This window comes from Pieris brassicae, chromosome 13, assembly GCF_905147105.1.
Source record: "Pieris brassicae chromosome 13, ilPieBrab1.1, whole genome shotgun sequence".
NCBI lineage: Eukaryota > Metazoa > Arthropoda > Insecta > Lepidoptera > Pieridae > Pieris > Pieris brassicae.
This window is the reverse complement of record NC_059677.1, coordinates 5510312-5536596: the sequence shown is the minus strand read 5'-3', so window position 1 is coordinate 5536596 and position 26285 is coordinate 5510312. Positions and strand designations below refer to the sequence as shown.

General features: G+C 36.5%; 1 protein-coding gene across 3 annotated transcripts; it reads right to left on the bottom strand.

Annotated features, from left to right (window-relative positions):
- Nucleotides 1-226: 226 nt before the first annotated feature.
- LOC123717914 (protein kinase C-binding protein 1-like) lies at nucleotides 227-26188 on the bottom strand. 3 transcript variants are annotated; one of them, XM_045674187.1, is made up of 21 exons: nucleotides 26040-26188; nucleotides 24316-25512; nucleotides 23720-23946; nucleotides 23381-23465; nucleotides 21572-21752; nucleotides 20355-20525; nucleotides 19007-19179; nucleotides 17903-18013; nucleotides 14229-14341; nucleotides 12506-12586; nucleotides 11191-12431; nucleotides 10158-10363; nucleotides 8691-8810; nucleotides 7998-8117; nucleotides 7581-7725; nucleotides 6325-6448; nucleotides 4760-4877; nucleotides 4243-4308; nucleotides 3471-3549; nucleotides 2803-2900; nucleotides 227-1896 (listed from the first exon to the last, which is right to left on the bottom strand). In XM_045674187.1, exons 2-21 carry the CDS (start codon nucleotides 25507-25509, stop codon nucleotides 1777-1779), a joined length of 4773 nt encoding a protein of 1590 aa, XP_045530143.1. In that variant the 5' UTR covers nucleotides 25510-25512; nucleotides 26040-26188; the 3' UTR covers nucleotides 227-1776. The 3 variants fall into 3 exon arrangements, with proteins under 3 accessions (XP_045530143.1, XP_045530142.1, XP_045530144.1); XM_045674186.1 differs by lacking the exon at nucleotides 26040-26188 and adding an exon at nucleotides 25832-26022; XM_045674188.1 differs by lacking the exon at nucleotides 26040-26188 and adding an exon at nucleotides 25832-26022 and having other exon boundaries at nucleotides 3480-3549.
- Between the last annotated feature and the right edge of the window lie 97 nt (nucleotides 26189-26285).

Here is a 26285-nt window from a genome sequence, read left to right as displayed (position 1 = left end):
CCTTGTGCAGAGGCTGTATCAGCGTAGAGGAATCAGTCACCCACGTAGTCCTGGAAAGAGTGGCTGTGGCTTCCCAACGAATAGAAATCCTCGGAGCAGTTAGGGCACTCTGTGTATCGGCTTCTGGACGGAGTTAGACTGGCTTTATTAGCCAGAACATTACGCACACCGGACAATTGCGGAAATTGAGTCCAGATGTATTTCAAAGGGAAATAAAAACACCATCTCAATATCTTACATTCATTGTAAACATTTTGCTGTTGATTAACTTGTACTAGTATATTGCCATACAATTAGGAGTTCACAATTTTCATGAAGTTAAAATCTAAACTTAATTATATTTACATGATAATATAACAAAAATTTAGATTTTGTAAATATTAAAATTATAATAAAAATAGTTATCGAACCACAATCGGAAATAACCTAAAAATAGCAGTCTTAAACATATAACTATAATTTGAGATTTAATCAACTTCTACGTACCCACGAACAATAATATTTTATAGGGAACCGTAACCCAAGGCGGATCTTCACCATAAGTCTAAAGCGATTCAAAGAGAAGACCAAATATTTTGGCCTAGTTTGGCAACTCATGTGGCCTATATCAATCCAGTTTTAGTAAATATCAATGACCCCAGGATCCGCCCCTGAGATGCCTCCATAACTTTTTATAGAGTAGTATCAGCCTTCTTCAGAACTTAATAAGCCGGATTCTTCACAATTGTTGCTGTTCGCAGGGTTCTGACAACCTCAAAGGTGGTCGAACACACGACCAATATCTTTTAATATAACCTAATTATTCAATTATGTATTACATAATAATTACATTATATACATGAATGTCACATGACTCAGCTACAGATTTGCAACATTTCGAAACGCATTTCTATCAATTACAAATTTAGCTTGCCTGCTACTTTATAACCACTAATATGGCTAACAAGAGTTCTCGGTTCCTGTAAATTTTATATTAAAAAAAAACCAAGAGATACAGTTCTGGTTATGTTAATTATTAAAACGATATTCAAGAGTCGGCAAATTCATTTGTAAAAAACTGCTTCTATAATTTAAAATTGTAAATTCAGTAAACCTCATATTTACAAACTTGCCAACGCCCAATTTAAAACTACGAATCGTAATTGTTACCAGTCGTAAATATTTTATATAATCATAAAATTTTGTATAATAACGCTAACACAAGAGTTCATGAGCTTTTGGGTTCAACAGCCAGAAGTTTGTAACTGTTACATTTTTTCAGTACTATCAAAACTTATTTTAATAGTTTTTGAAGATATATCAAGAAAGCAAAGTTTACCATTGGTTAAATACCATAAATAAATAGGTAATTCTAACAAAACTTGTCACATTTCATCAACGCCTGAACACAATTTGGTAAAAAGAGACGAAAGTTGAGAAAAATTAAACTGATTTTTATGGAGTTTCTATTAATAAAATGATTTGAGACCAATTAGAAGATCCAATCTCCAAGGGTTTGATGACCCCCATGGCCTTGGATCCGCCCTTGCCGTGTTTGTCACGTTGTTTAAAAATAATAACGCAACAAATACATAAATAGCATATTGGACATATTTTAACCAAAAAAATTGTAAAAAAAAAATTGTCTACCTTCATTTGTAAACTTTTCTGTGATACCCACATAATATGTATGTTTGGGTTCGTAATTACTACGAGACGTAAAACGATCTACCAATAATAACGCCTCAACTTAATATAAAAACCGGCCTTCCCGCCCTCTAATCTGGTGCTTACAACCTAAGACGTGTGCACGTACTGTATCGTCGGTCGTCTCGGTGTAGAAACGGTGCTGCCCCCACCCACGATCAAATATCCGCCGGAAGTTGTCACTTTTTTCGCTTCCTCGTTGCTGTGCAACTATAAAAAATAATTAAATTATAAAGACAATGAATATCACAAAGTTGTATACCGACTGTACACTGATAATTCTTCCGATGCGCGCAATTGGTTATAATTTCTGGCAAATAAGGTCTTAATAATTAAATAGTACTTGCTTTTAGAACTTGCTAAACTTGCTGAACTTTTGTACTTGCTCTTATATAATAAAAGCACGCAACAAGCCGAGACTTAACGTCAAATAACCTTTTCCCGTATATACAAACGAAGTACGTGATTATATAACGTACGTACGTTACGTAATTCGAACTCACGTAGGAGCATTTGGACAATGACTCAAAGGAAACTTTCTATGTGTAACGGTTTCATCACCATAGACTATAATAGCAAAGATACGTAATTTCTACAGTTTATAATCTGTGGCGGCGCTAGTGACGTCGCCATGAATTGTTGCCATATCCAAAATTTTAAGTTTTTGTAATGTAAAACAATTTTTTACAAATTATTAAAACAATACTTTAATAGGCTTTTAATTTTTTTGCTCTAAAACGTATTTCATAAGAAGTTTGATGTTATACTTCCTTTGGCGCGTTAGAGGAAAACCGACACCCTGAAGTTAGTCAACATTTAATTTTTTGATATTGAAATAAACTTTAACTAGACAATGCTTTATTATACAACTTTCAATGTATAAAATACAATTTTTCTATTGTTAGTGTCGTTTTTTTTACAAACGTAGCCAAAGAAGTATAACTTCTAACTATTGTTTTTAATACATGCGCATTTCTAAGACACAATGGGACATTGCGATCTAGCCTAACTTAACACTTTTAAGTACTTACACTATTAAGGGGAAGACACTTTCCACTTACTACTGTTTAGCACTAACACTAAATTGAAATCTTCTAAAGTACTTAATAAAGTTACCTGTTTGTTAATGATGACGGGCGGCGCTTGAGCGTTGGGTTTGTATGTTCCCACACATTTGACAGTTTGATTTCCACTGCTGTCTTCAACCATGCTGACTGAAAGTTCAAATATTATAAATAAATACATACATGTCGAGAAAGGTGTGGATCTCAGAAACTACTAAACTGAATTTGATGAATCTTGAATTGGAGTTGAAACATACCATATGGTTCTTATAACTTTTAACTTAACCTTTTTTTATACATATGTATCGTCAAACATCCTCCTATGAGTTGAACCCGTCAGGAAAATGTTTTTTTTTCTTTCAAAAAATCATTGCAATCTATTTAAAATCATATTTTTGTAGTTGCAATCATATTGTTAAATATTATAATTAAAAAAAAAAACATTTTTATAAATCCCCATTAAAATCATACCAATATGATACTATAAACGCCTTTTCTAAGATATGTCAGAGTAATGGCGTTGCTGTCAACTGCCAGTTGTCATATGTCATATAGATTGTCAACGTCAAATTAGTTATATTACTATCGACCATAGACCTAGCAATATTGGCAAAACTCCAATAGTTAAATTGCGATATGACAATGGCAGATGACAATAACTTCATTACTCCGACATATAAAACTTAATTTTAATTTAATATAATACAAATGACAACTGACTTGGTGTACCTATAAGCGAAGTCTTCGGCATCTCCTTGGTGTAGACTCGGGTGGGTTTCGATGGGTTTTTGTTCGGCGTCTGGAAATAATGTGATTCAAAGATGGGTTAAAGTCTTGAGACTAAATAGCGGTAGGCAGAGGGCCCCATACATATTATGAGGATACTTCCGGAGTAGTTGTCAGGCCCGGCAGGAGACGCTAAGTTCAGTTAATAATGTCCCTTTTAAGGGAGGGGAGATTTCGACACTCCCCTGCTGCTTAGCTACTCGGTATATCTGCCTGATAGGCCAGGATGTAGGGGTCATTTAGAAAAAAAAAAGAAGTGTTGTGACACAAAATGTCTCCCTCCACCGTATGCGTGTGCGTGCCGAGTACGACCACGGATTATCTTCGTAATTCGTCCAACGTACCGGTTTATGACGACAATACAATTTATGGAGATGTAGACCTTACACCTACCCACCTACCTACCCACTTTAATTAATTGTTAATGATCATTAAATTTGTTTATAAATTATCAATACATTTTATTATTATCATTAAATTTGATTATTAATTATCATTAAATTTGATTATTAATTATCATTAAATTTGATTACTAATTATCATTAAATTTGATTATTAATTATCATTAAATTTGATTATTAATTATCATTAAATTTGATGAGTGTATCTCGTGTTATCAAGTATAACTTGATATCTGAGTACTTAATTGACTTATGTTATCCGTTTCGTATATTTTGTTTAACAATATTTGTATATAAATATTTACCAAACGCTCTGGTGCTGGCTGCAATCTCGCATGAATGTCTTTTGAGTTGTCAGGTCCATTGCTGTCCTGGGAAATAATAATAGTAATTATTATTAGACGATTACGTAATTTGCTAAAAAAATTGCAACACTGGGTGACGTCATCACACGTCAAGTAATAATAGACAACTATTGACATTACAATTAGTCAATTGTACAAAGATTGTGTCAGCAAGGAGATTTTCTTGTTGAATTCGTCTAGTTTATACTCTATGGCAAATACACAAGGGAAAACTTCACAAGGGAAGTAGGACAGCTGACTTCTAGTCTTTTTTATAGAACAGGAAAGTCACTCGATATTAAGTGACTCTCACAGCCCAAGGCTTGGCTTGATAGTGCGATTGCCAACCTTTTAGGAATTGGTACGTTCTTTTCTTTATAATTCAACTTTTCTCTGTATCTTTTCCAACGACCACTTGTCCCCGAAGGAGTGGGGTCCTTGAATTGAATAGTCGAATGAGAAGATGTATTTTATTTACCTGCGCCTGAGTGCAAAGTGCGGCGTGCGTGGTCCAATGCGCTCGTTGGCAGGGGTAGTCGCAGTACGAGGTGTTCCAGCAACAGTAGAACTGCGCCTCTTGGCAACAGTTGGCGCACCTGGAAGTCAATGGGTTATAGGACAGCTTCATCATTCAGCGGCTGCTAGTTTGAGAGATTTTGTATGCTCAAAGGATGAGCCTTGACACGGGAAGATTACTCTAAAACCTATCAAATCCCTTAAACGAACGATTCCTTAAAAATCACGTAAACTATTTTAGAAAGGCTAAGTAAAGTTTGTCTAAACAAAAAAAAAAACGGGAAAATGTCGGAAAAATAGATGCACGACAAACGTGTCCATGGGCGGTATCACTTAACATCAGGTGAGCCGCCTGCCCGGTTGCCCCGTTTTATAAAAAAGAAACATTACGGGCATTTAAGTAACTCCTCCAAACGGCTTGTCCGATTTTTATGAAATTTTGTAAATTCGGTACGTCTGCCTATATCACAAACTCACATCCCAACCATTTGTTGGATTTGCCTATAGCGAAGCCGGCATCACGACAGGACCTGTGTTTCCACTGAGTCAGTCGAAGTCGGGGTCGTCAAACCGTCTACTGCCGTCTATTATAGATACCGGCAAACTTCTTGAACAAATGTCCTTGCCTGCGCAGAAGCGATTTTTAGGTATCACTTGTGGGAAGCAGTGATGTGTCGACCGCGTGATTGGTAAATGAGTTGACGTTTGTGTCCCGCGCTGTGTATGACGCAAACTTTCTCCCACCCCCTTGTTTAATGCTCAAGAAGTTTGCCGGTACCTGTACATCTAAGACAGGCGAAATTCGAATTCACCCAGCACTAAAAGAGAGGTACTTGTGGCGAACAATAATACCACTCCTCTTTACCACTGCCAAATGAAAATTTATCTCCTTCATCTTATAATTAATTTATTGTTATCTTTACGCTCTATTTTCTTATTTACAATCTGTGCTAATTTCAATAAAGACCTCAAACATTCATTTTTCCTTCCTACTAGCCTAGAATCTTTTATAAGGATGCTCGACTCACGCGCACATATACTTAACAGAAACATATAACCTCTTTAAATTAAAAAAAAAATAAGAAAATTTCATACAGTTTTAGTTCCCCCGAAAAAATACAAATAACCCGAAATTTTTACTGTATACATGTCGCAGTCAAATAGATAAATCAGAGAGTGAATTGAATCTCTAGACAGTTAATTAAAGATCGTGAATCAATCATTTTGATTTAAATAAAGTTGATTAACAATATAAAACAAGACTCTGCCATGATTATTCCATTTGTTATTGTTATTTCGGTGTGATGATGAAGAACTGAGAGCTTGGAGATTCCGTGTTTTGCTTTATTGTAAATGGTTAGGTTAGGTTAGTCTCGTTGCCTAGGAACAGGTTTCGTTCACTCGTCTGACGGAACTTTAGCCACTTGATTGAATATCGATCTTTAATTAACTGTCTAGAGATTCAACTACTTTATAACAATTTCACAAATACGAACCCCATCTCGGGGTTATGGGGCATATACTGACCATTGCTTAGACTTGGCGGTTTTGACCGCGGCCTCCATATTGAGGTGCATGGTCCGCCTCTCCTCGTTGACCGCACGGTTCTTGTCCCGCTCCAAAGACGTGCGCATCTCCACCATGGCTAGTTCTGGAATAGACGTAGGTTTATATCAAATTTATTGCATGTCACTTCGAGAAATTGCCTTTCCACGTTCCTGCCCACCGGACTCTTAGGCCTGTCTCTACTCCTCTAGTGGACGGAGAGTTGCGGACTAGATTAAAGCGGAGTGGGGAAACGTGCGCCGGCGCAAGGCGACATTGTATTAAATTATTCGATGACATGTCTGCTGTCACTGACGTTTCGCGTTCGCGGGGCTCCAGCTCTATATTGAAAAACATAGTTTGCCACTACGTTCCGCGCTCAGCTCGGCTCTCGTGACTCTCCGGTGGACAGGCTGCCTATAACGTATTTCACGTTCCTCACGTCAACACCAACTATAAAAACTCAGTTTTGTATTACGGATATACAATTTTAAAAGGAGTATTAAGAATATCCATAGCGCTTCACCTGCATCATGATCATTCGTGTACACACTCTCTTTTACCCCATCACTCAACAGAGCCAAATTTATTTTAAATGCAATACATTTAATTCCTTCGTAAAAGTTTGTACCTTTTTGTATATATTATGTATTTCATCTTTGGCTATATGTTTAGTATAATTGTTTTTTGTTGTATATAATTAATGTAACTGCAGGATTATGAAATAAATATTAATAAACAGAAGATGTTTGTAACGGAAACTAAAACGACCGATTTTAATTTAAAAAATATTTGATTTTAATTTAAAAAAAGATTTGATTTTAATTTAAAAAAGATTTGATTTTAATTTAAAAAAAGATTTGATTTTAATTTAAAAAAGATTTTAAGATTTGAAATATTCATTTTAAATTTTTAAACGTTCAATTTAATATTTATTTTAGGATTTTAAAAGCTTAATTTAGGTTTTTATTAATTTTAAATATTAAATTTAAGATTTTTAATATTAATTTTAACTCGGCATATAGGATAAAATTTGTACATAAATATTATTCTGGAATACATTTACAGTTTGAAGTTTTTCTTCGTCAATATATCTGTGACCATAGCCAAAGGTAAGTCATACTGAGGGATAATGTACCTATCATTGCTTGATCCACAGAATCATAAGATATTGCAGCACGCTTGCGGTGCCTTCATTACCGTTTTCTGTTCTAAACAGATATCGCCAAAGACGTTACCATGGTTATGCTTTAGCTCGTCCAGCTCCTGCCTGTGCTTCCACTGCAGCTGCTCGAGCTGCAACTTTAATGACGTCACGTGGGCAGCCGGCTCGTTCACCTTCTCCAGGGTCTCCTCCATCAAGGTGCGGAAGAAATCCGTCAGCTGAAACATTCAATATCCTCGTTGTCATCTTTTGACGCATTAACGGTTTATATAATATTTATTTTATAAATTAAAAATCCAGCTGAATATATTTTCTTTACAGAACAATGGGCAAACGAGCAGAAGGATCACCTGATGTTACACTGCCGCCCGTGGACACTCAATGCCAGAGTGCTCGCGAGTGCTGTTCTTTTAAAGACAGGTCAGGAATCCTTCAGACTTCAGTGGGCAACTGGTTCCACAGAGAGTACAAAAATATAAATGAGACAAACCTTGGAGGCATTATGGTTGAGCTTCGCAGTGAGAGGTCCGACGGTGGACGGCGCCGGCACCGGCCTGGAGTTGCTCGTGTCGAAGGGATTCAACATTGGCTTGTGCTGCAGCCGTGGCAGCTGAAATTCACATTTCTCTGGGTTAGTACTACACCGAAAACGGCAGTGTCTCTAATGCTGGGTATATTTTGTCTGTTTGGTGATTTTTTGTGATCGGTCTTATGCGTGAAATTTGTAGATATTATTTTATTGAAGTGAAACTTCTTTATCGGCGTTGAAAAAAAATCATCACATTTTTCGGTTACGCGTCACATTTTCCTGTTACGCGCCATCTTTTTCTTGTCCCTACTACAAAAAACAAAAATTTATAATCGCGATAACAGTGATAGTAATTATTATATTAGAAGTAATAAGGTTAAATGAAATAATTGCAATATTTTTATTCATGTCTATGATAATAAAAGCCTTTTGTTAAACTTTATCTAATTTAACTTTATTTAACAAATTTCTGTAAAGTTGCATATAGTTGATCATTTTTAGAAAAATAAGGTCATAAAGAAGTTTCACTTCTTACGTGTGTACACTCGTACACGCACGCATTTTTATTGTAGACAACTATAAAATGGCAATCAAAGTCATGTACTACTTTTGGATAAAACATACTATATATATATATATAAAGGAATACGTTACCTGTGTGTCGTCTTTCCTCTGTGGGTTGAGTTGGGCCATCGAGCTGACGCTGACGGGAGTAGGAACGGCCACCAAAGTCCCCGCACGCTCGATCCCGTTCACCGAAGGACCATTCGAGCTCTGAAATTATTATCAATAATATTTAATTTTAAATAAATGCAATATTATTTTAAGTAAACAACGCATTGGTTGGAAATACGTTACAGTGTAATTTGTCTTCATGAAGCTTCTAACAGGGGGATTCCCTGGTACTTGACTGTATCGCCCTATCTATCGCTACTTTATACCCAACATTATTGGTCTTAGGGATAACCAATAAATTGGAAACCAGACTTACAGTTGGTCTACTACATATTGAAAGAGTTTCCGGAGGTAGTGTGCCACCCAAATGTACTCCAAAAACTGGGTTTCTTTGTACCGAAGACCAAGTTTGTTGGACAAATCCCCGTTAAAGCCTGTTTAGTAAATGCGGTCACCGACTGTTATTTTTATTATTAAACCTATATATATTATGGAGAATATTTAAAATACCTTATGTAATACATAAAAAAATGTTTTTTTAATGTTCTGATCGAGTCTTTGACTATTGTATTTTATTCTTACTTTTGCTCATCATTGAGATTTTGTTTGTATGATTAATTATTTAATTTGATGTTAGTTTAAAATAACTTAACGAGTAAAAGCAGGACTATTGTTCGTATCGGTCGTACCAATCGTACGTACGTACATACGTACGAACGTACGTGCCTCGAATTGGGTTCATCCTGACTTATCACAGCGCGTTCGAGGGAACACGCCAAGGCTCTTTATTGAGGATTCGAGATCAGTGGTGATGAGACATTGGACCGAGTTGGGACTATGTGATATGTGGTTGAGTAAGTGATCGGAAGTAAGCTCGGTGCCTTGGACTCTCTGCTAGTTATCATTCAGGGCAAAGTGCCGTTTGAAGGTTTAAAAGGAACCAAATTTATTTGATTAAATATAGTACTATCTATATTCGAGTCTTTTGTGCTCGTACTTAAACCCACTAATGAGTATGCTAACGAAGAAGGCAATGTTCCTCCGACATATACATATATATTACGCAGTAAGGTAGTTAACTTTGAAAGTTAATTGAATCTCTAGACAGTTAATTAAAGATCGATATTCAATCAAGTCGCTAAAGTTCCAACAGACAAGTGAGTGAACGAAACCTGTTCCTAGGCAACGAGACTAACCTAACCTAACCATTTACAATAAAGCAAAACACGGAATCTCCAAGCTCTCAGTTCTTCATCATCACACCGAAATAACAATAACAAATGGAATAATCATGGCGGAGTCTTGTTTTATATTGTTAATCAACTTTATTTAAATCAAAATGATTGATTCACGATCTTTAATTAACTGTCTAGAGATTCAATTAACTCTTTGATTTAACTGCTTTACTGCGACATATACATTACAATGTATGATAAAAATACTCACATCAACTCCCCCGACAGACATGACGGGTTGGAGGCTGAACGCCCACTGGCCGTTGACTGAGGTGATGAGCGGGACCGTATGCACGCTAGGGCCTTGGGCCATACTGGCCATGTTGGACACCGCGCCCATGCTGATGGAGGTGGGCGTGGTCTGAGACACGGTCGCCGTGGTCGACGGGGTTTGAGGACTCGTTGTCGTTGGGGTGGCTGGAATTTGAGAGAATTGGCTTTTTAACCGACTTCAAACAGGAGGTATGGCTGAAATTGGGATATTGAATTTTGTGTATGTTTCTTCAAATATATCTAGGAAAATATAATCTTTTGGAGATTCATGACCCCCCCCCCCACATATTTATAAGACGCAGTTTCCACAAAGTGGGTAGAGATCACAGCTCTCCCCTTACGGTTCTGACCTGTCTCCTTTCATCCACTTTCATCATGCTCGTCGGCTATGGGTACTTTTAACTTGAAAGAAAACAATTTTTAAGCGGATTAAAGCTATTTGTATTATTATAAACTTATAATTTTTACATAATTTTTTCCCGACGTTTCGCGTGCTTTACAGCGTGCATGGTCACGGTGACTGTAGACAAAAAGTGTTGAATGTCAAAAGTATCACAGCTGTAGAGAAAGTTGTATTATCTGTATTTATTTCCCCGGGGATTAACATAATTATAGGTTTATAATAATACATAGCTTTAATCCGGTAAAAAAGTGTTTTCTTTAAATGTGTAAAAGATATGTTAACAAAAGACAATACTACTTTTAACTTGTCCCTTCTCTAGTCCCGGATTTGTTAAGTTGGCCCAAGACCCGCTATATTGCAGATTTTTTTACAAAACCATACCTTATACTCCTATACCTATATAAATGGTAGATCCAATGACAAGATTCTATATGTTTTATATAGGTGCTCTGAAGTACATATACATCATCATGTATGTCAAATTAAAAATATTCACTAAACCGATTTTGATGAAACTCGAACAGTTCCCTAACTAATTTCGAAGCTGTCTAATCAAATTGGGACTCACCAACACTAGCGGAAACCTGAACCTGGACTCCATTAGCGACAGGCCTGTTGGGTCTCACCGGCGCCTGACCACTCGCCGGCTGAATCGGTATATACACCATCGAATTCTTGCTGTTCAACTCGGACCCCTCCGGTTTCTTCGCCTGGGGAAACGTCTTCTTCGCCTTCACGCGAATTTCCGGCTTCTTCCTATTAATCGGCGTGACCACCAACTTGTTAATACGCACTTCGCGAAGTTTCGTCGCCGGCGGATTCACGGGCTGCAATCGGAAGGAGTTCATCACCTCCAACTTCTCCATCTGCCGGTCGGTGTCGAAGTCTATCGGCTCCGGTTTGATTTCGATGTCCGAACTCGGGGCGTTCTCCGCCTGCATCCGGGCGAAGGCCCGAACCCCCACTCGGCCGACGGGGGGCTCCGACTCTCTGGTCTTCGGCGATTTGTCGCCGTCCTTTGAGTGGGCGCTCTCCTCGCTCGTGAGGACGCTCGCGTTGGAATTGGCGTCCACCGACACCTCAATGAGGCCCGGCCGCGGCCGCTTCTCCGAAAGACTTCGGACCGAGGTGATGGTGGGCATTCCGGTCTTGGAGACCTCCCGGGCCAGCACGGCCAGGGTGGTGTCGTCGTCGAAGTGCAGGCGCTCCTTCGAGGGCTTGAATTTCTCCAGACTCTTGTTCAAATTCTTGTTGATCATGTTTTTGCTTATCAGGATCTCCACGTCTGTGCTTTTCGTAACTTTTCTGACTTTGGGTCTCGCCGTTTTATCTTTGTCGGCGCTCACGTTGTTGACGATGAGAGACTTCCCTCTCGAGAGTCTTTTCTCTTTTCTCTCTTCTGTTTTCTCTGCACTCCTTTCGATTGTTCTTCTCGGTTTGTCCGATTTGTCCTTCGCTTTGGGTTTCGGAGTTTTGGGGGAGTTAACCGAAACGACAATTTCCTTAGTACTATTGGTACTATTGGGTACTTCGTTATTTTCGTCTTTCTGCTTGATTTTTTCTTTCTTTTTCTCTTCTACCTTTTCCGGTTCATTTTCTTCTCCCTTTGCTCTGACTTCGATGACTTTTTTTTGTTTGTCCGTTTGTTTTTCGGGCTGTTTGGGTGTGGTCGCTTCTTTTTCAATGCGGCTGCGTTTCTCTTTAGTACTATCGTTTATTATGACATAATCCTCTGCTTCGGATCGACGCCGCTTTCTCGAAACTTTTTTCTCTTTATCTTTATTTTCTTCAACGTCCATAGGTTTTTCTCTGCAAATATAATTAGCAGAATTATTAAATGATATATTATATATAATAAATGTCTAAAATAGATAAATACTCACACTTCAACAGCATCAAGTTTATTCTCTTCCGTTGATTCAGTGGCTTTCGATGAATCTTGTTCTTCGTTATCACTCGCCTCGCTGTAAATCAATTTCAAACATTGAAATAAATATTTTATTTCTCAGTAGGCCTTTTTTACTGTTTTAAAATATTTTAATGTAATTTATTGGCCTAATTATTGTATACCTAGTCATAACTACGCTTGTAGGTGTTAGGCCCAGAAGGCTGATCACCTACTTAGGAGCCGTTCAAGGATTACGTTAGCAGATTTACTGCAATTCATCTCCCCCCTACCCCTCTTGTCAGCAAAAGTATGCAAAGCTCTCAAAAATAAGGCATAGGATACCTCGAAAATTCATTTCATTTTCAAGCATAGACAATGTGTGGGTAATATATGTACAAAAGTAAATATTTACTGTTGACGTAAAGCAAATAACAAAATCAGCCCCCTCCCCCCTTATAGTGCTTACGTAATACTTGAACGGCCCCTTACAAATGTAGATAAAATAAATACAAAAAGCTTGTAGAGCCTCTGTTTTTTTAAGTAAATATGAATTAACTTTAAAAAATATATAAATTTTTTGACTAATAAATAACTTTTTTACGAATAAATGTCGTAAGTTTGCTATACACGTATGTATATTTGGATATGTACAAATCTTGTAATCACTTAAATAATTAAATTATAGTAATTAATGTAAATTCAGGTCATCACTGACGTCGGTAGACTCCGTGCACCAGACGTACTAAGCGCATTTGTTTTGGTCGTACGTTGAAAACAAAAGGGCTTAAGCCCAACAATCGCTAAGCACTCAGATCAGGCACTAAAGATATTATTTAGAAACAGATACATAAATCTGAGGCCCAGACCTAAGCGATAATAGCGTGTGTTTTTAAAAGTAATATTAACATAAAAGTCAACAACAAAATATAATTTCGTAACTTTTCAGATTTTTTAAGTGAAACATCTTTAGGCGCATGAGTGGAAATTTTTTACGGATGAAAAACAATAATAATAATAAGAAAAACACTTTTTGAACGGATTAAAGCTATGTATTATTATTAAAACTTATAGTTATTTACATAATTCTAAATTTTAAATTTTTTCCGACGTTTCGCGTGCTTTTCCGCGTGCGTGGTCACGGTGACTAATAAAAAATAAAATAATATAGGCCATGATAATATAATAACCAGGAATAATAATAATATAGGCCATGATAATATAATAACCAGGAATAATAATAATATAGGCCACACGAAGATGTGCAGCGTTTTTGTCGAAGAAAAAAGGAGAGAGCAATTGATACCGATTGAGAGAGAGAGTGAGAAAGGGCGAACGTCGCATCACGCACAATACCATAGAGTGAGAGGTGGGAGAGAGCTGTAGTGAGAAAGACTGAAAGAGAGAGTAAGGGAGATGGATAAAAAATACATGCTATTGGTTGATGTATTCGTTTAGTAGTTACATATTAGAACTTTAGATGGTGATTCTAAATATTATCATTAGCACATATATAGTGTGAATACAGATATACAAATACAAGGAGTGATCATATACTGGTATATGATCACCTATTGGGGCTTTTACCTTAGTCTTAATTAATTTACAAACAAGTTTCACTTCTGACTTGTGCACTTTGTACGCACGCACGTGTACTCACTCCCGTTAGTCGTAACTTTTCACACCATAGACAAGCAAAATCTCTTAATAAACAAACTCACCCATCGACAACAGAGCTTTTAGAGTTCGATCGTCTCTTTTCCTTAATCTTCGGAGACGCAGTTCCAGATTTATCTTTGATTTGAAATCTCAATTCTCCTTCGAAACTCGGGATCTGTAACACACAGTTATACATTTAATTGCATTTAAAAATTGTGTATCAACTGTGAGGACGTGAGTTCGAATTGAGACTGTGCACCGTTCGACTGTCTGATTTCTGATGATGAATGTAACACTAGACTACCAGAGCTATTAAAGAAATGAAAAATACAAAAATCCAAGCCATGACATCTCACACCGGTTCCTGTATTGTGGAAATCGAGAAAATCTAACAAGAAACTTTGGTAGTTGTGCCGAGAACCTCAATTATCCAACAGAACGAGCGACGCAAGTGGAAATAGATGATCATACACTCCGAAGAGATTCCGATCACATCACCAAGGGGTCGTTCAAGTATCACGTAAGCACTATAACCACGCCCATCTTTGATTTTTTTATTTGGTGATTACGTCGACAGTAATTATTTACACACATTGTCTATGCTTGAAAACGAAATGCATTCTTACAATAAAGTTAATACGTTACTATAATTTTTAAGAGCCTTTGCTGACTAGAGAAAGGATTTGCAATAAATCTGTTTACGTAATACTTGAATGTCCCCAAAGTGTTTGATAGAAAAAGAAAAGAAGAGAAGAAGCGTGGCTTTCCCGAGTAAACCTGGCGTCGCAGGAAACGCAAAAACGAGATGGAGACTCTTTGTTGATGCCCTTTGCCCCATCTAGGGAGAATAGGACCTCACAGTCACAGAAGCTCACCTGATGTTAAGCGATACCGTCGTGTATGGACACTCTCAATGCCAGATGGCTCGCGAACTTACTAAGTTAGTAACTTTATTTATTTTAGATGAATCATCTGTAGTGACAAAACTGACGTCATTCAATTGACATATTGTTAGTCTGTGGAGAAAGACGTGAGCCTTAGTTTGTCACTTGAATTTTAAGATGCATTTTTGTGTTAGAATATTTTTGGATTTTAATTGGAAATTTAAGTATTTCAAGGATTTATGTGGATGATGGAATGAAACCATTTTGAAGTTAATTTATTTACGTTTTAACGATTACAAAATATATATAAAAAATTAAAAGCGCACGCACCAATCCCAGCGTGCACGCACACATACGCGCGAAACAAGCAAGACCCTTTTTGTTCGGGCGAGTGTTGATAAAAATATTTATTATTTTATGTAGAAGAATGACATTGCCAGAAGGTTCGCTAGCGCGTTGCCGGCCTTTTGTGACTTGGTACGCTAAGTCAATGCTAAGTTTCGATGTTCTAATAAAAATAAATTTGAAATGTAAATATGAGAATTTTATGATAATATACATTATTATTATTATTATGTATACAGGTCCCAAAAGTCGACGTCAAGTCGAAATTTTCTCATAGGTAATGCCACACCAGTTATCAGAAAAATTTAAAAAAAAATAATAAGTTATGTATTTTTGAAGTTATGGATATTTTTTTGTCATTCCAGAAAATGCACACCATGTGACAGTTTTTTTCATTCCTGTTGTTACAAATATTTACTTTTTGCCAATTTTTTATAAACACACTAGCAGTTTAATAAGCTTATACGCGCGTATTTGGAGATTAGTAGAAACTATCCAACCTATTATTTATATATATAGTTATGCCCGGTTCACATTATTTTAGTAGCATTCCAGTCTAGCGCTGTAATGCCACTGGAATAATGTGAACCTGCACTGGAATGTACCATTCCAATGATCAATTCAGTCCAGTTGACTGGAATGACGGTCTATTTTTCATTCCAGCTAACCCAATCCAGCGCCACTGGAATAATGTGAACCGAGCATTATTTAGGGAATTTGTGTTATTTTGAGTGATTTTCGGTTTTAAAGAATTTCAAATGTGTGTTATGACTTCAAATCCTTCAATTCGTGGAGAATGATAGTGGTCAGTGAGGATTTTATAGGATTCAATGAGATTTCCTCTCAATCGCCCACTTCCTAAATCAGTCAGAACGAGTGTTTTTAGACGCTCATTATACGATTCGCTCCTAAGTTCTCTGACCATATTCGTGGCTTTTCTTCGAACCCTGTCAAGCATACTAATAGTAGTCTTATGTCGGTCGGTATAATTCGTATTATTATTTTCTTATGTAGCCAAGTTCACATTTCAAGGATCGCCATGCTCGCTTGAATGTCATTCCTTGTGGTGGTGTCCATGCGTCGGGTTGTCTGGCCATGCGTCATACTCGTGAACGAGTGCTACTTGTGGTGACTGGTCGTAGTTGAATTCGTGTATGCGGTGATGTTAGTTATAATTGACTATGTAAGTGCGTGCTCCTATTTCACCATGCCTCCTGCTGATGTCATGTGGAACATGGTGAAATGGTTGCAGCTCCCTACAAACTTTGTGTAAAACAAAAAACTTGGCGATTAAAAAGAGTGGCGGAGAGTTTATTGCCAGTTCTTTTCTTCCGTTCTACGCCCTTGAGAACTGGCAGTAAATGTAAGATTAGAAGCATTTAATGTATATTTCATACCTATATTAATAAATTATTTTTGACTTTTTATGTAATATATGAGTGTTCTTGATGAACGGCTTTTGAATGATAAATCATGAAATTAGGGTTTTTGACAATATTCCCATTGCCAATAACTGATAGTAACACCCAAGTCTTTTTGTATGCATCCTGGCAACTACTGTTGATCTAAGCGTTATTTATTATTATTAATATATAAATATAATTTTACTATTATGCACTTATTAACATATTGTTACGAAGACGGGTCGACTGCAATGATTCTAGATTTTTCCACTAGTTAGAGAACTTTTCAGCAGGCCGTAATATGATTTCTGACCGTTTCAGGAGAGGGTCAATCACATATTAGAAAATTGTAATTTTCATAATGTTACCCTAGTTTTCAGGAAGCTGAAACCTTTTTTCAGTCGGTTTCAGAACATGTGTAGTCGAGTGGTGCAGTTTTCAGGAGACCCGTTTTCAGGCGTTTTCAGGCCTAGGTATACCCCTTTGTTGAAGGAATATTCTAGACCAAACTTTCTAGGTGTAAGACAAGGACGAAATGATATGAGAGAGAGAGAGAGAAGATCGGAACCTTCTCGAAACTTGACTGAGCAATGTGCGAAAGAGACAAAGAGTGCGGACGTTCTAGAATTGTGCAATCGCTACTCAGTAGCAAGCCCGCCTAGAAAGTTCTCGAATATTGTTTAGAATTATTCCCAGGGATATATAAGCGAGCCGAAACGCGACTAGTCACCTTTAGTTTGGAATGCGATTACAAGAGAGAAACACCGAAGCGATAAAGTGAATACAAGTGATAAAGTACAGTGTAAGTATAAGTGAAGTAATTAGTGACTGTGTTTTTGTGTGTTATTAGTGCATTTCTGCAATTAATTTGTACCCATAAATTCCTCATTGCGTTTTCAAGAAATAAACCCTTGAAGAAATCTACGGCATTTTCTATCCGATCCCCTAGCTCGTAACAATATAATGAGCAACCACCGCTCAGTCCAATCAAAAATATAAATAAACTCTAAATATCGATTTTACTTTACATATTAAGATTTTGTTAAATTATTAGTTTATCTTATATATCAATGTAATAAAAAATGTTAATTTTTAAAGACTCACCATCATTTTAAACTGCTCGTTGATCTTGGTGGGCTCGAAGGGCGTCTTGAAGGGCGGATAAACAAACTTGCCATATTTGCGCGAAATGTTCCGAATGTACTGCTCGGCCTCCTGCAACATTAATCATTGATCATTAATAAGGACATTATACAAAGATTATTCTCAATGACACTATTAATTTGGCGAGTCCAGCGGGAGACGCCAAGCCTTTTAAGCAAACAAAGCCTCTTTTCATGCGGGGTACTTACTTACACAACAGTAAATTAATAAAAACCCTTTATTCATTCAAATAGGCCACCTTTTTGATATTAAACTTCTTTATCACATTTTTCCGTTACGCGTCACATTTTTCTGTTACGCGCCATTTTTTTCTTGTCCCTACTACTAATAACAAAAATATACAATAGCAATAACAATGATAGTAATAATCCTATCAGTAGTAATAAGGTAAAATGAAATAATTGTATTATTTGTATTCATGTCTATGATAATAAAAGCCTTTTGTTAAACTTTGTCTAATTTAACTTTATTTAACAAATTTCTGTAAAGTTGCATATAGTTGATCATTTTTAGAAAAATAAGGTCATAAAGAAGTTTCACTTATTACGTACACACGTACACGCACACATTTTTTTAATGTAATAAGAGGCCTATGGGCAATATTCTCACTTGATTTTAAGTGATACCGCCGCGCATGGACATACAAGGGCTAGCGAGTGCGTTGCCAGCTTTTTAAGAATTGGTACTCTCTTTTCTTGACCCTTAGTAGAATCAAACGCTATTGCGGAACGATGGTATTTTGTATCTGTCTATATTATATAAATCCTGCAGAGCTACCTTATCTACTGAACCGATTTTCATGAAATTTGAAATGTTCCCTCGATTGATATATTTTTACTTATCATGCCAAATATATATATATTAGCGTATTTAACCTAGACGTCTTTAAAAATACATAATTATCTAAATAACTACTGCACCTATTTCGATGAAATTTGAATCAAAGATATTTCTAATTTAAATCAAAATATGACTGTCTCCGATAAATTTATGAAAACACCTTGATTTTTTTTATATTACTAACATTAGTTTAATTTTACACACCTGCATACTGTCCATGATCTGCTTCTTGGACCGGACATTGTTGGGGTCCTTCTCGGAGTACAGGAAGCAGTCCTTGGCCGGCACCCAGGCCCGGTCGTGGGCTCCGAAGAATCTCACGTCCACCACGCCGGACCCGGTCACGGACATCCCCTTTGCGGGCCAGTATGGGAAACCTGGAAACGTATATAAAAAGTTAGCATCTCAAAAATTACAAAAATGTTGATAATAAGTATTAAATATACATAAAGAAATTAAATCATCTCCATTATTTTATCAATGACATAATGTTGACACATTATTGATATATCTCACCGGCTCACCGGCCAATAACTTCATGATGAAAGAGACACAGCCACCCACACCACAATATGTTTTAGTTATTGATCAAAAATGCAGTTGTGGCGACCAAAGTCACTCCTCTGTGACGACACAGTGGGTGGAACTCTCGAAGTGGAACCTGTGTCACTTTATTACTTATAATGAATTTATTCTCGTCTAAACGCTTTCTTTTCTCTGTGCTCTCAGTTCTTTTCGTTTATTAACACCTTCTTCTCTTTTCTTATTTTGGTTTCTTAGGTGTAAACTTACTTACATACTTAAGACCTGACCAAGTTTTCTTTGTTTCCCTACTGCCTAGCCTAGAAACTATTAATATATGGTATACACCTCGCCATCAGCCGTCCCAACTTCAGTCTACCAGGCTCATTCTGATATGTATCTTTAACGTCCTTTTGAACTGGTTAAACTGTTATTCTATGTACACCCTCATACTTAGGGAGCGTTCAAGTATTATGTCACGCAATTTTTTATATTCTTGCCCCCCCCCCCATGAAACGCACCGTAACGTTTCTGTATCCAATAGTAAAACCTTTCGTGACCACCCCCAGTGACTCTTTATACCTAAAACTTACCATTATGTGGTGTAAAGTATTGGAAAGTGGAAAATAATATTAAAAATAACGCGTAATTCAATCCCCGCCCCGCGTCGTAACGTTTTACAAGAGGACCCCCCCCCCCCAAATTCGTCACGTAATACTTGAACGCTCCCTTGGACCTCTCCAAACAAGAGGGGCTCCATCTGTCACCTTCTCCTCCTTCTTCCTCTTCTTGGTTTAGACATGGCGTACTGATTATTATTCCCTATTTATATGTTAGGGTACATCTTTAGGACTTAGGATCTGGGTTAACCTACGATTATTATACACATACTCCTGACATTTATTATATATAAATATAAATATACATTTCACAGTACACAGCTGGAAAGATGATTCTTAAAAGTGCTTAAAGAAAAGGTTAAGATTTTTAAAAGGCCGGCAACGCACTCGCGTATCATCTAGCACTATACCTTTGAGCTTGGCCCACAGCAGAATGTGCGGTTTGGAGCAGACGTCGGTGAACCAGGTGGGCCTCCGGTTGTGGGCGGCCGCGTAGCACTCGGGGCAGGCCTCGATCTCGCCCATCTCGCTGCGGCAGAGCCTCACCAGCGCACGCGCCGCTAGCGTTAGCTTCGATTGCACTGGAACATTGAAATTAATTGTCAGAACACAGGTCAAGGTCTACAAAACTACTAAAAACAAGATGAATACGTCAAATAGAATACGAGAGAATAAAACGGAAAATGCACTAAAACAGAAGTGGAAAAAGGCAGGGCATATAGCAAGATGCACAGATGAAAGGTGGGCTTCAAAGACATCTATATGGAAAGGATCAACCGGAAGAATACGCCCTGTAACAAGGTGGAGAGAACGTATAGAAGCAATAGCAGGAGAGGGAAAGCCAGAACAGATATATTTGGATATTTGGTGGAGGCTTTTATCCGTGAAGGAGTTCCGTTCAATGGTACTGAAGGACATCCCAGCTGTTAAGATAACAAAAAAAATTCTCTGTGGCACTGCAATCGTTGTAGGTCTGGACCTCAAATTTCTGGGCATTTCTAGGCAAGTAGGTGATCAGCCTTCTGTGCCGAATTAAGGCTAATAACTTTGGGACTGACTCTCATACTTTTGTTTGTTTCATAATCGAATAGAAATTTAAAAAAAAGTCTTCTTTTTCCCTAATTGCGAATGCTAACAGTCTCGATGGGGTACAATAGAAAATGTTCCAGATGTATGTATTGAAAAGGTTAGCCAGGGAATATCAAATAAGGGCGAAAAGAAGTTCGCGGGGCCTAAAAACAGATACAAATAGCGCAATAACCAAGTAAATGATTCTCCTCTTGTGTGTCTTTTCTGGTATTAAAATAAATCTAAGGCGCTAGCTAGCAAAGGCTTTTAATGTCTGGGCTCTGCCTCAGATTCTGTATCTCTTTCATGATCATTTGTTAATCGAATAGGCAAGTAGGTGATCAGCCTACTGTGCCTGACAGACGCCGTCAACTGTTTGGATCTAAGGCAAGCCGGTTTCCTCACGATGTTTTCCTTCACCGTTCGAGCTAATGATAAATGTGCACATAGAAAGTCCATTGGATGAGAGCCGTTCGCTGAACCCACTAGGCCAACACATCTGGTTATTATTAGCATAATATTCTAAATTTCATTAAAATCGATTCAGTGTTCGACTCACATGTGTTAAATATAATACTGTTGTGAAGAATCCATTGTGCGTCCGACATAAAGGCCTCGGGACTTCCGTAAAGTCCGTTTACAATGTTCCTCTGCATTTGCGATAAGTCCATCGGGTGTACTACACACTTGTCGTAGTCCGGGAATAGGGCTCTATCGACTGGCTGCATGAACGGTTCCACCTGGAATCATGGAAACGAAAAATAATTTAATTAAAAAAAAACTTCTAGACTGACTTCTCAACCTTGCTTGAGCGTGTCAATTTTCTTCTCTGTGGTCTTCTTTGAAGGCATTAAACACTCGCTCGTTCAGTGAAGATGTTGCACACACTTGCCTATTAAACAATGATCTCATAAAAGATACAGTCTGAGTCCCAGACCTAAAGGCTTACCCTAACTTGACACGAACATATCCTGGACATTTTGTGATGTAATTTTATTGTCCACAAATCGAACTCTAGTCTTTGGAGTTTATACATTTTTGTTTTAACAAAAAAAACTAACCAAATTTGCAAAAATAGCGTAGAAATTCGTTTTTATTTTATTTGCGTTTGTACGTTTCAGTTTTTTTTTTGTTTAATTTATATAAAATATTATTAGAATCTTAAATATTTAGTAACATAATCTACAAATCAGGGTAAAATAAAGTATACATATATGTAACAAATTTCATGAAAACAGCTCAGCGATTACAAATTAAAATATTTATTAAATTAACACACAACGTAAAAAATCCCTAATATAATTTATTATTTCTTGAAATCAAAAAAAATGTAAATTAATTATAGATAGTTACTTTTAACTAATATAACGTATTAATTAATTAATAATAATAACAGAATGTAAATATAATATTTCGGAATCTCATTCGTAGTAACATATGTTGAATCATTTTGAAATGGAAAAGAAAAATAAATGCATATAGGCGATATTGTATTAATACATTCCTCATGACCCGTTATTAGTCCAAGCGAGATAGCAATAGACGCGTCCATATCGATTAACACGCGCGAAAGGGACAGACGCACAAGGTCATCGCCAAACCGACAACACAGTAACGCAGCGGCCATTTTGTTACGCAATTTGGTGCGCGGCAAATTATTGAGGATGATAATGTAGAACAATTTTTTCATAAAATGTGATCGATTTTATTTTACATCCTAAATATGTGTGTTTCTGTTGTTTTCTTTGAATTGTCAGTCCATTTATTATAAAACAATCTCAATATACTTGACATGTAGGTATACATTAAATAAATATTTCGCAAGGCTTTTTATACAATATATTCGAATTTTTTTTTCAATATATATGCATTTAATCTATACACGACTGTGTGTGACGCCATGGCTATCAAACTATTCAATCACCTTTCTAGTAGTTATAGATCGGTGCCTAATGCTTTCAAGGGTAATAGGATTAAATTTTTTAAGGCCGAAAGGTGCCTTTACAGTTTATTCTGTGGGATACTCTCCCAAACCATAAGTTTTGACAACAAATAAATAACTTAACGGTTCTTATTATTATTTTGACATTATGATAATTAATTTGACATTTGCATTTATACTTGAATGTACCACTTTCATTGCAAATAAACTATTTATTATTACATAACATATAAATATATATGCAGCAATTTTACTAACTTATAGATAATTTTATCAATTTGACTTGAGCCTGTTAAGTTAAGTACCTATTAGCTTGGTTGATAACGCGAACCGCAATGCAATACCCTTCTTGGATGAAATTAGAATACAAAGGAATTATTATAAAATATTTTTAAATAAGGCAAGTAAATAAAAACAAAAATTTACCCCATTAAGCTCAATCATACGAGTGAGGGCATGTTGCAAGAGTTCTCCCAAATGGCTCACGGAGACATGCTTCAATGATATGGATCTGAAATTAAATAAATTTACATAATTACTCCGCTGGCACAAAAACTTATAGCAAGAGGCCTCCAAAGATTCAAATATTTTGAAACATAATTTATTTCAATTTTTGTATGAAGGCAAGTCAAACGTATCACATACAAATTTCACTATAATATTAGGAATGATTTTTAAGAATTAAAAAGTGATTATCTTTTCTCTTTAAAATAGGTTTTTTACACATAGAAATATCTTGAATCTATTTTGAAATCCAAATCTTACCTAGTATCAGAGCTCTCAGCATACAATATTGCCAAACATTCAGGACACACCCAACTCCTTTCCATATCAATCTTTTTCCGTTCATTACTTGATAGACACTTGTAGTGATAAACCCGTGGGCAAACCGTACATTGCATTGGAGGCCTTGTCTTCTCATTTGTGCCAAGTTCTATGGCCCAATGGCAACGCCAGCAGTATGGGTCTGTTCGTAGCTTCTTATCACTTTTCTATAAAAGATTTATTCAGTTGAAACTTTTTTTAAAGACTTCCAGATGTCTTAGACGGTGTTTTTGATTTCATTTCTATTAAAAATCACTGTATGGTTCCACAGAAAAATGACTAACAATGAGACAGATTTGTACTAAGACATCTACTTGGATGTTAAAACTTCACTTAATTTGTTATATATATTTTTTTATCGTTACATATAGTTATAATTTGTATTAGATAAAACAAAGGGTGAAAATTGTAATTATAAATAGAGTATACAAACAATTAATACTAAATGTAAAAGATTGTTGGCATCATCATAATTTGATAATTTATTTAGTAGTAAAGATAAATAGTTAAATTTAATATTAATAAATAAAACTTACAATAAGTGGACTTTCTGGAATTCTCCTCTTTTTAGGAGAAGGTGATTTTTCATTAAACTCTTTCTTAGCCTCATTCAGGTCATCATCAGAATCATGGTTTTTGCCAACTACAGAGTTTAGAAATTGCTTAACCTTATTCACAAATTCTGGGTTCTGTGACCGCATTGATCTTTTAACAGCTTTTTCTGACTTTTCACTATGGTTACTTTTCATTGATGCATTACTATTACGTCGAGGGGTTATTTTCTCTGTTTCCACAGAGGTGTTTAACTCCAAAGGTGTTCTAGACTTCCGTGTTTTACTTGTAAGTTGAGTACATTCACTTATTATCTTTGATTCTTTTGCAGACTTAATGAGAGACTTGAGTTCTCGACTTATGCTTTTATTATGCTCTTTTTCACTTACATCGGAGTTGGCATCTAGCTGAGAGTCATTAGATTTATCACAGATGTCTATAGGAGGTTTAAGGGATACAGCCTCTTTTTGATTTTCATTTGGGGCAGTTACCTCACAAGAATTAATTAATTCTTTTGTGTTTGTAGTGTCTGTGGATATAGCTATATCCTGAGAAGAGGTAGCAATAGGTGGCTCTTCTACAGTCTGTGCTTCATTCCCAAATTCCTTGCCTGATGTTTCCTTTAAGTCTATAACTTTTTCCAGCTCCTTGTATGGAGACAATGCTTTACAAGAGGAATCAACAATTTGGTCTGACACCTTTGTTGGAGTCTTAAGAGTTTGGCTCTTCTCATCTTTAGGTGAATTAATAACAATTTTTATAGTTTCTTTCCTTGGTGTAGTTTTAGTTGGAGTTACAACTTCAATTCTATCAGTTTCTTTTGTAGGAGTTATAGTTATGGGTGACTTAACAGTAATTTTAGGAGATGAAGTTTCTTTTCTTGGTGTCACAGCCTCTTTTTGAGTGGAATTTATTTTGTGAGGTGATTCCTTACTATTAGGGGATTTCTCTACCACAGAAGGTTCTACTGACACCATAGTAGTGGCATCAGTCTCCTGACCTTCTGCATATGACTGAGGTGGAGTTGTGTTTCCATCTTCTTCTGGTGTCTCTATCTTTTCAATAGTAACAACCATCTCCACATTACCATTTGATCCTGAAATTTCCTGTATCTCAGGCACATCAGCAGTAGTTGAAGACACATCTGTGTCTCTATTGGCATCTGTAGTATCCTCCATGTTCTGAATAAAGAAAATATATACAATATTTATGAAGACATTGCAATAATAAGAAACAGACGATGCGTTAATTTTCAATATAGAAGTAAATATGTGTGTTACAGCAAAGGCGCTAAACCAAGTACTTTAGGCATGATATTGGTGCACTTTTGGTTATAAAAAAAGCTTTTCACCGTTTCCTCGAAAGTCAATGGCAAGACAATATTGTTCATGAGTTAAATATCTACAGAAACAGCCGGTCGTTGCTCAACAATAATCATTCAGGTAGCCTGCCTACTTTCAACACAATCACAAATAGATATAGGTAACGTAAGAATCTCACGTTTTATTATCCTTGCAATGCAACCCTGCCACTACCATAAGATTATCAATTACAGTATTTATAGGTTTCTTCGGTCCATTTATTATTTAGTTATGAACAGTTTCCCACATTCAATTCAATAAAACAATTGAAAGAATTTACACATTGCGTTATGCCTTCTCAAACTGTCGTCTGTTGTACATTTCTAGAGTTGTTTCTGCTAAGGTACCTGTAGATGGAGCTAAAGGGCAGCCAAAAAGCAAACGAAACGAAATATAACTATCTCTTTCAGATCCTTTACATAAGCCATATTGTTGTCTCTTGGAATGCACAATGTTAAATGTAAGTTCACCGATAAGTTTATCTCTTTTTAATACAGCACATCTCCTTCTGATGACAACATACTAACAAAACAAAATTGTACGAGAGCAATGATGTATTAGTTCAAAACGAGTTGTCTTTTAAGGCAACAGTG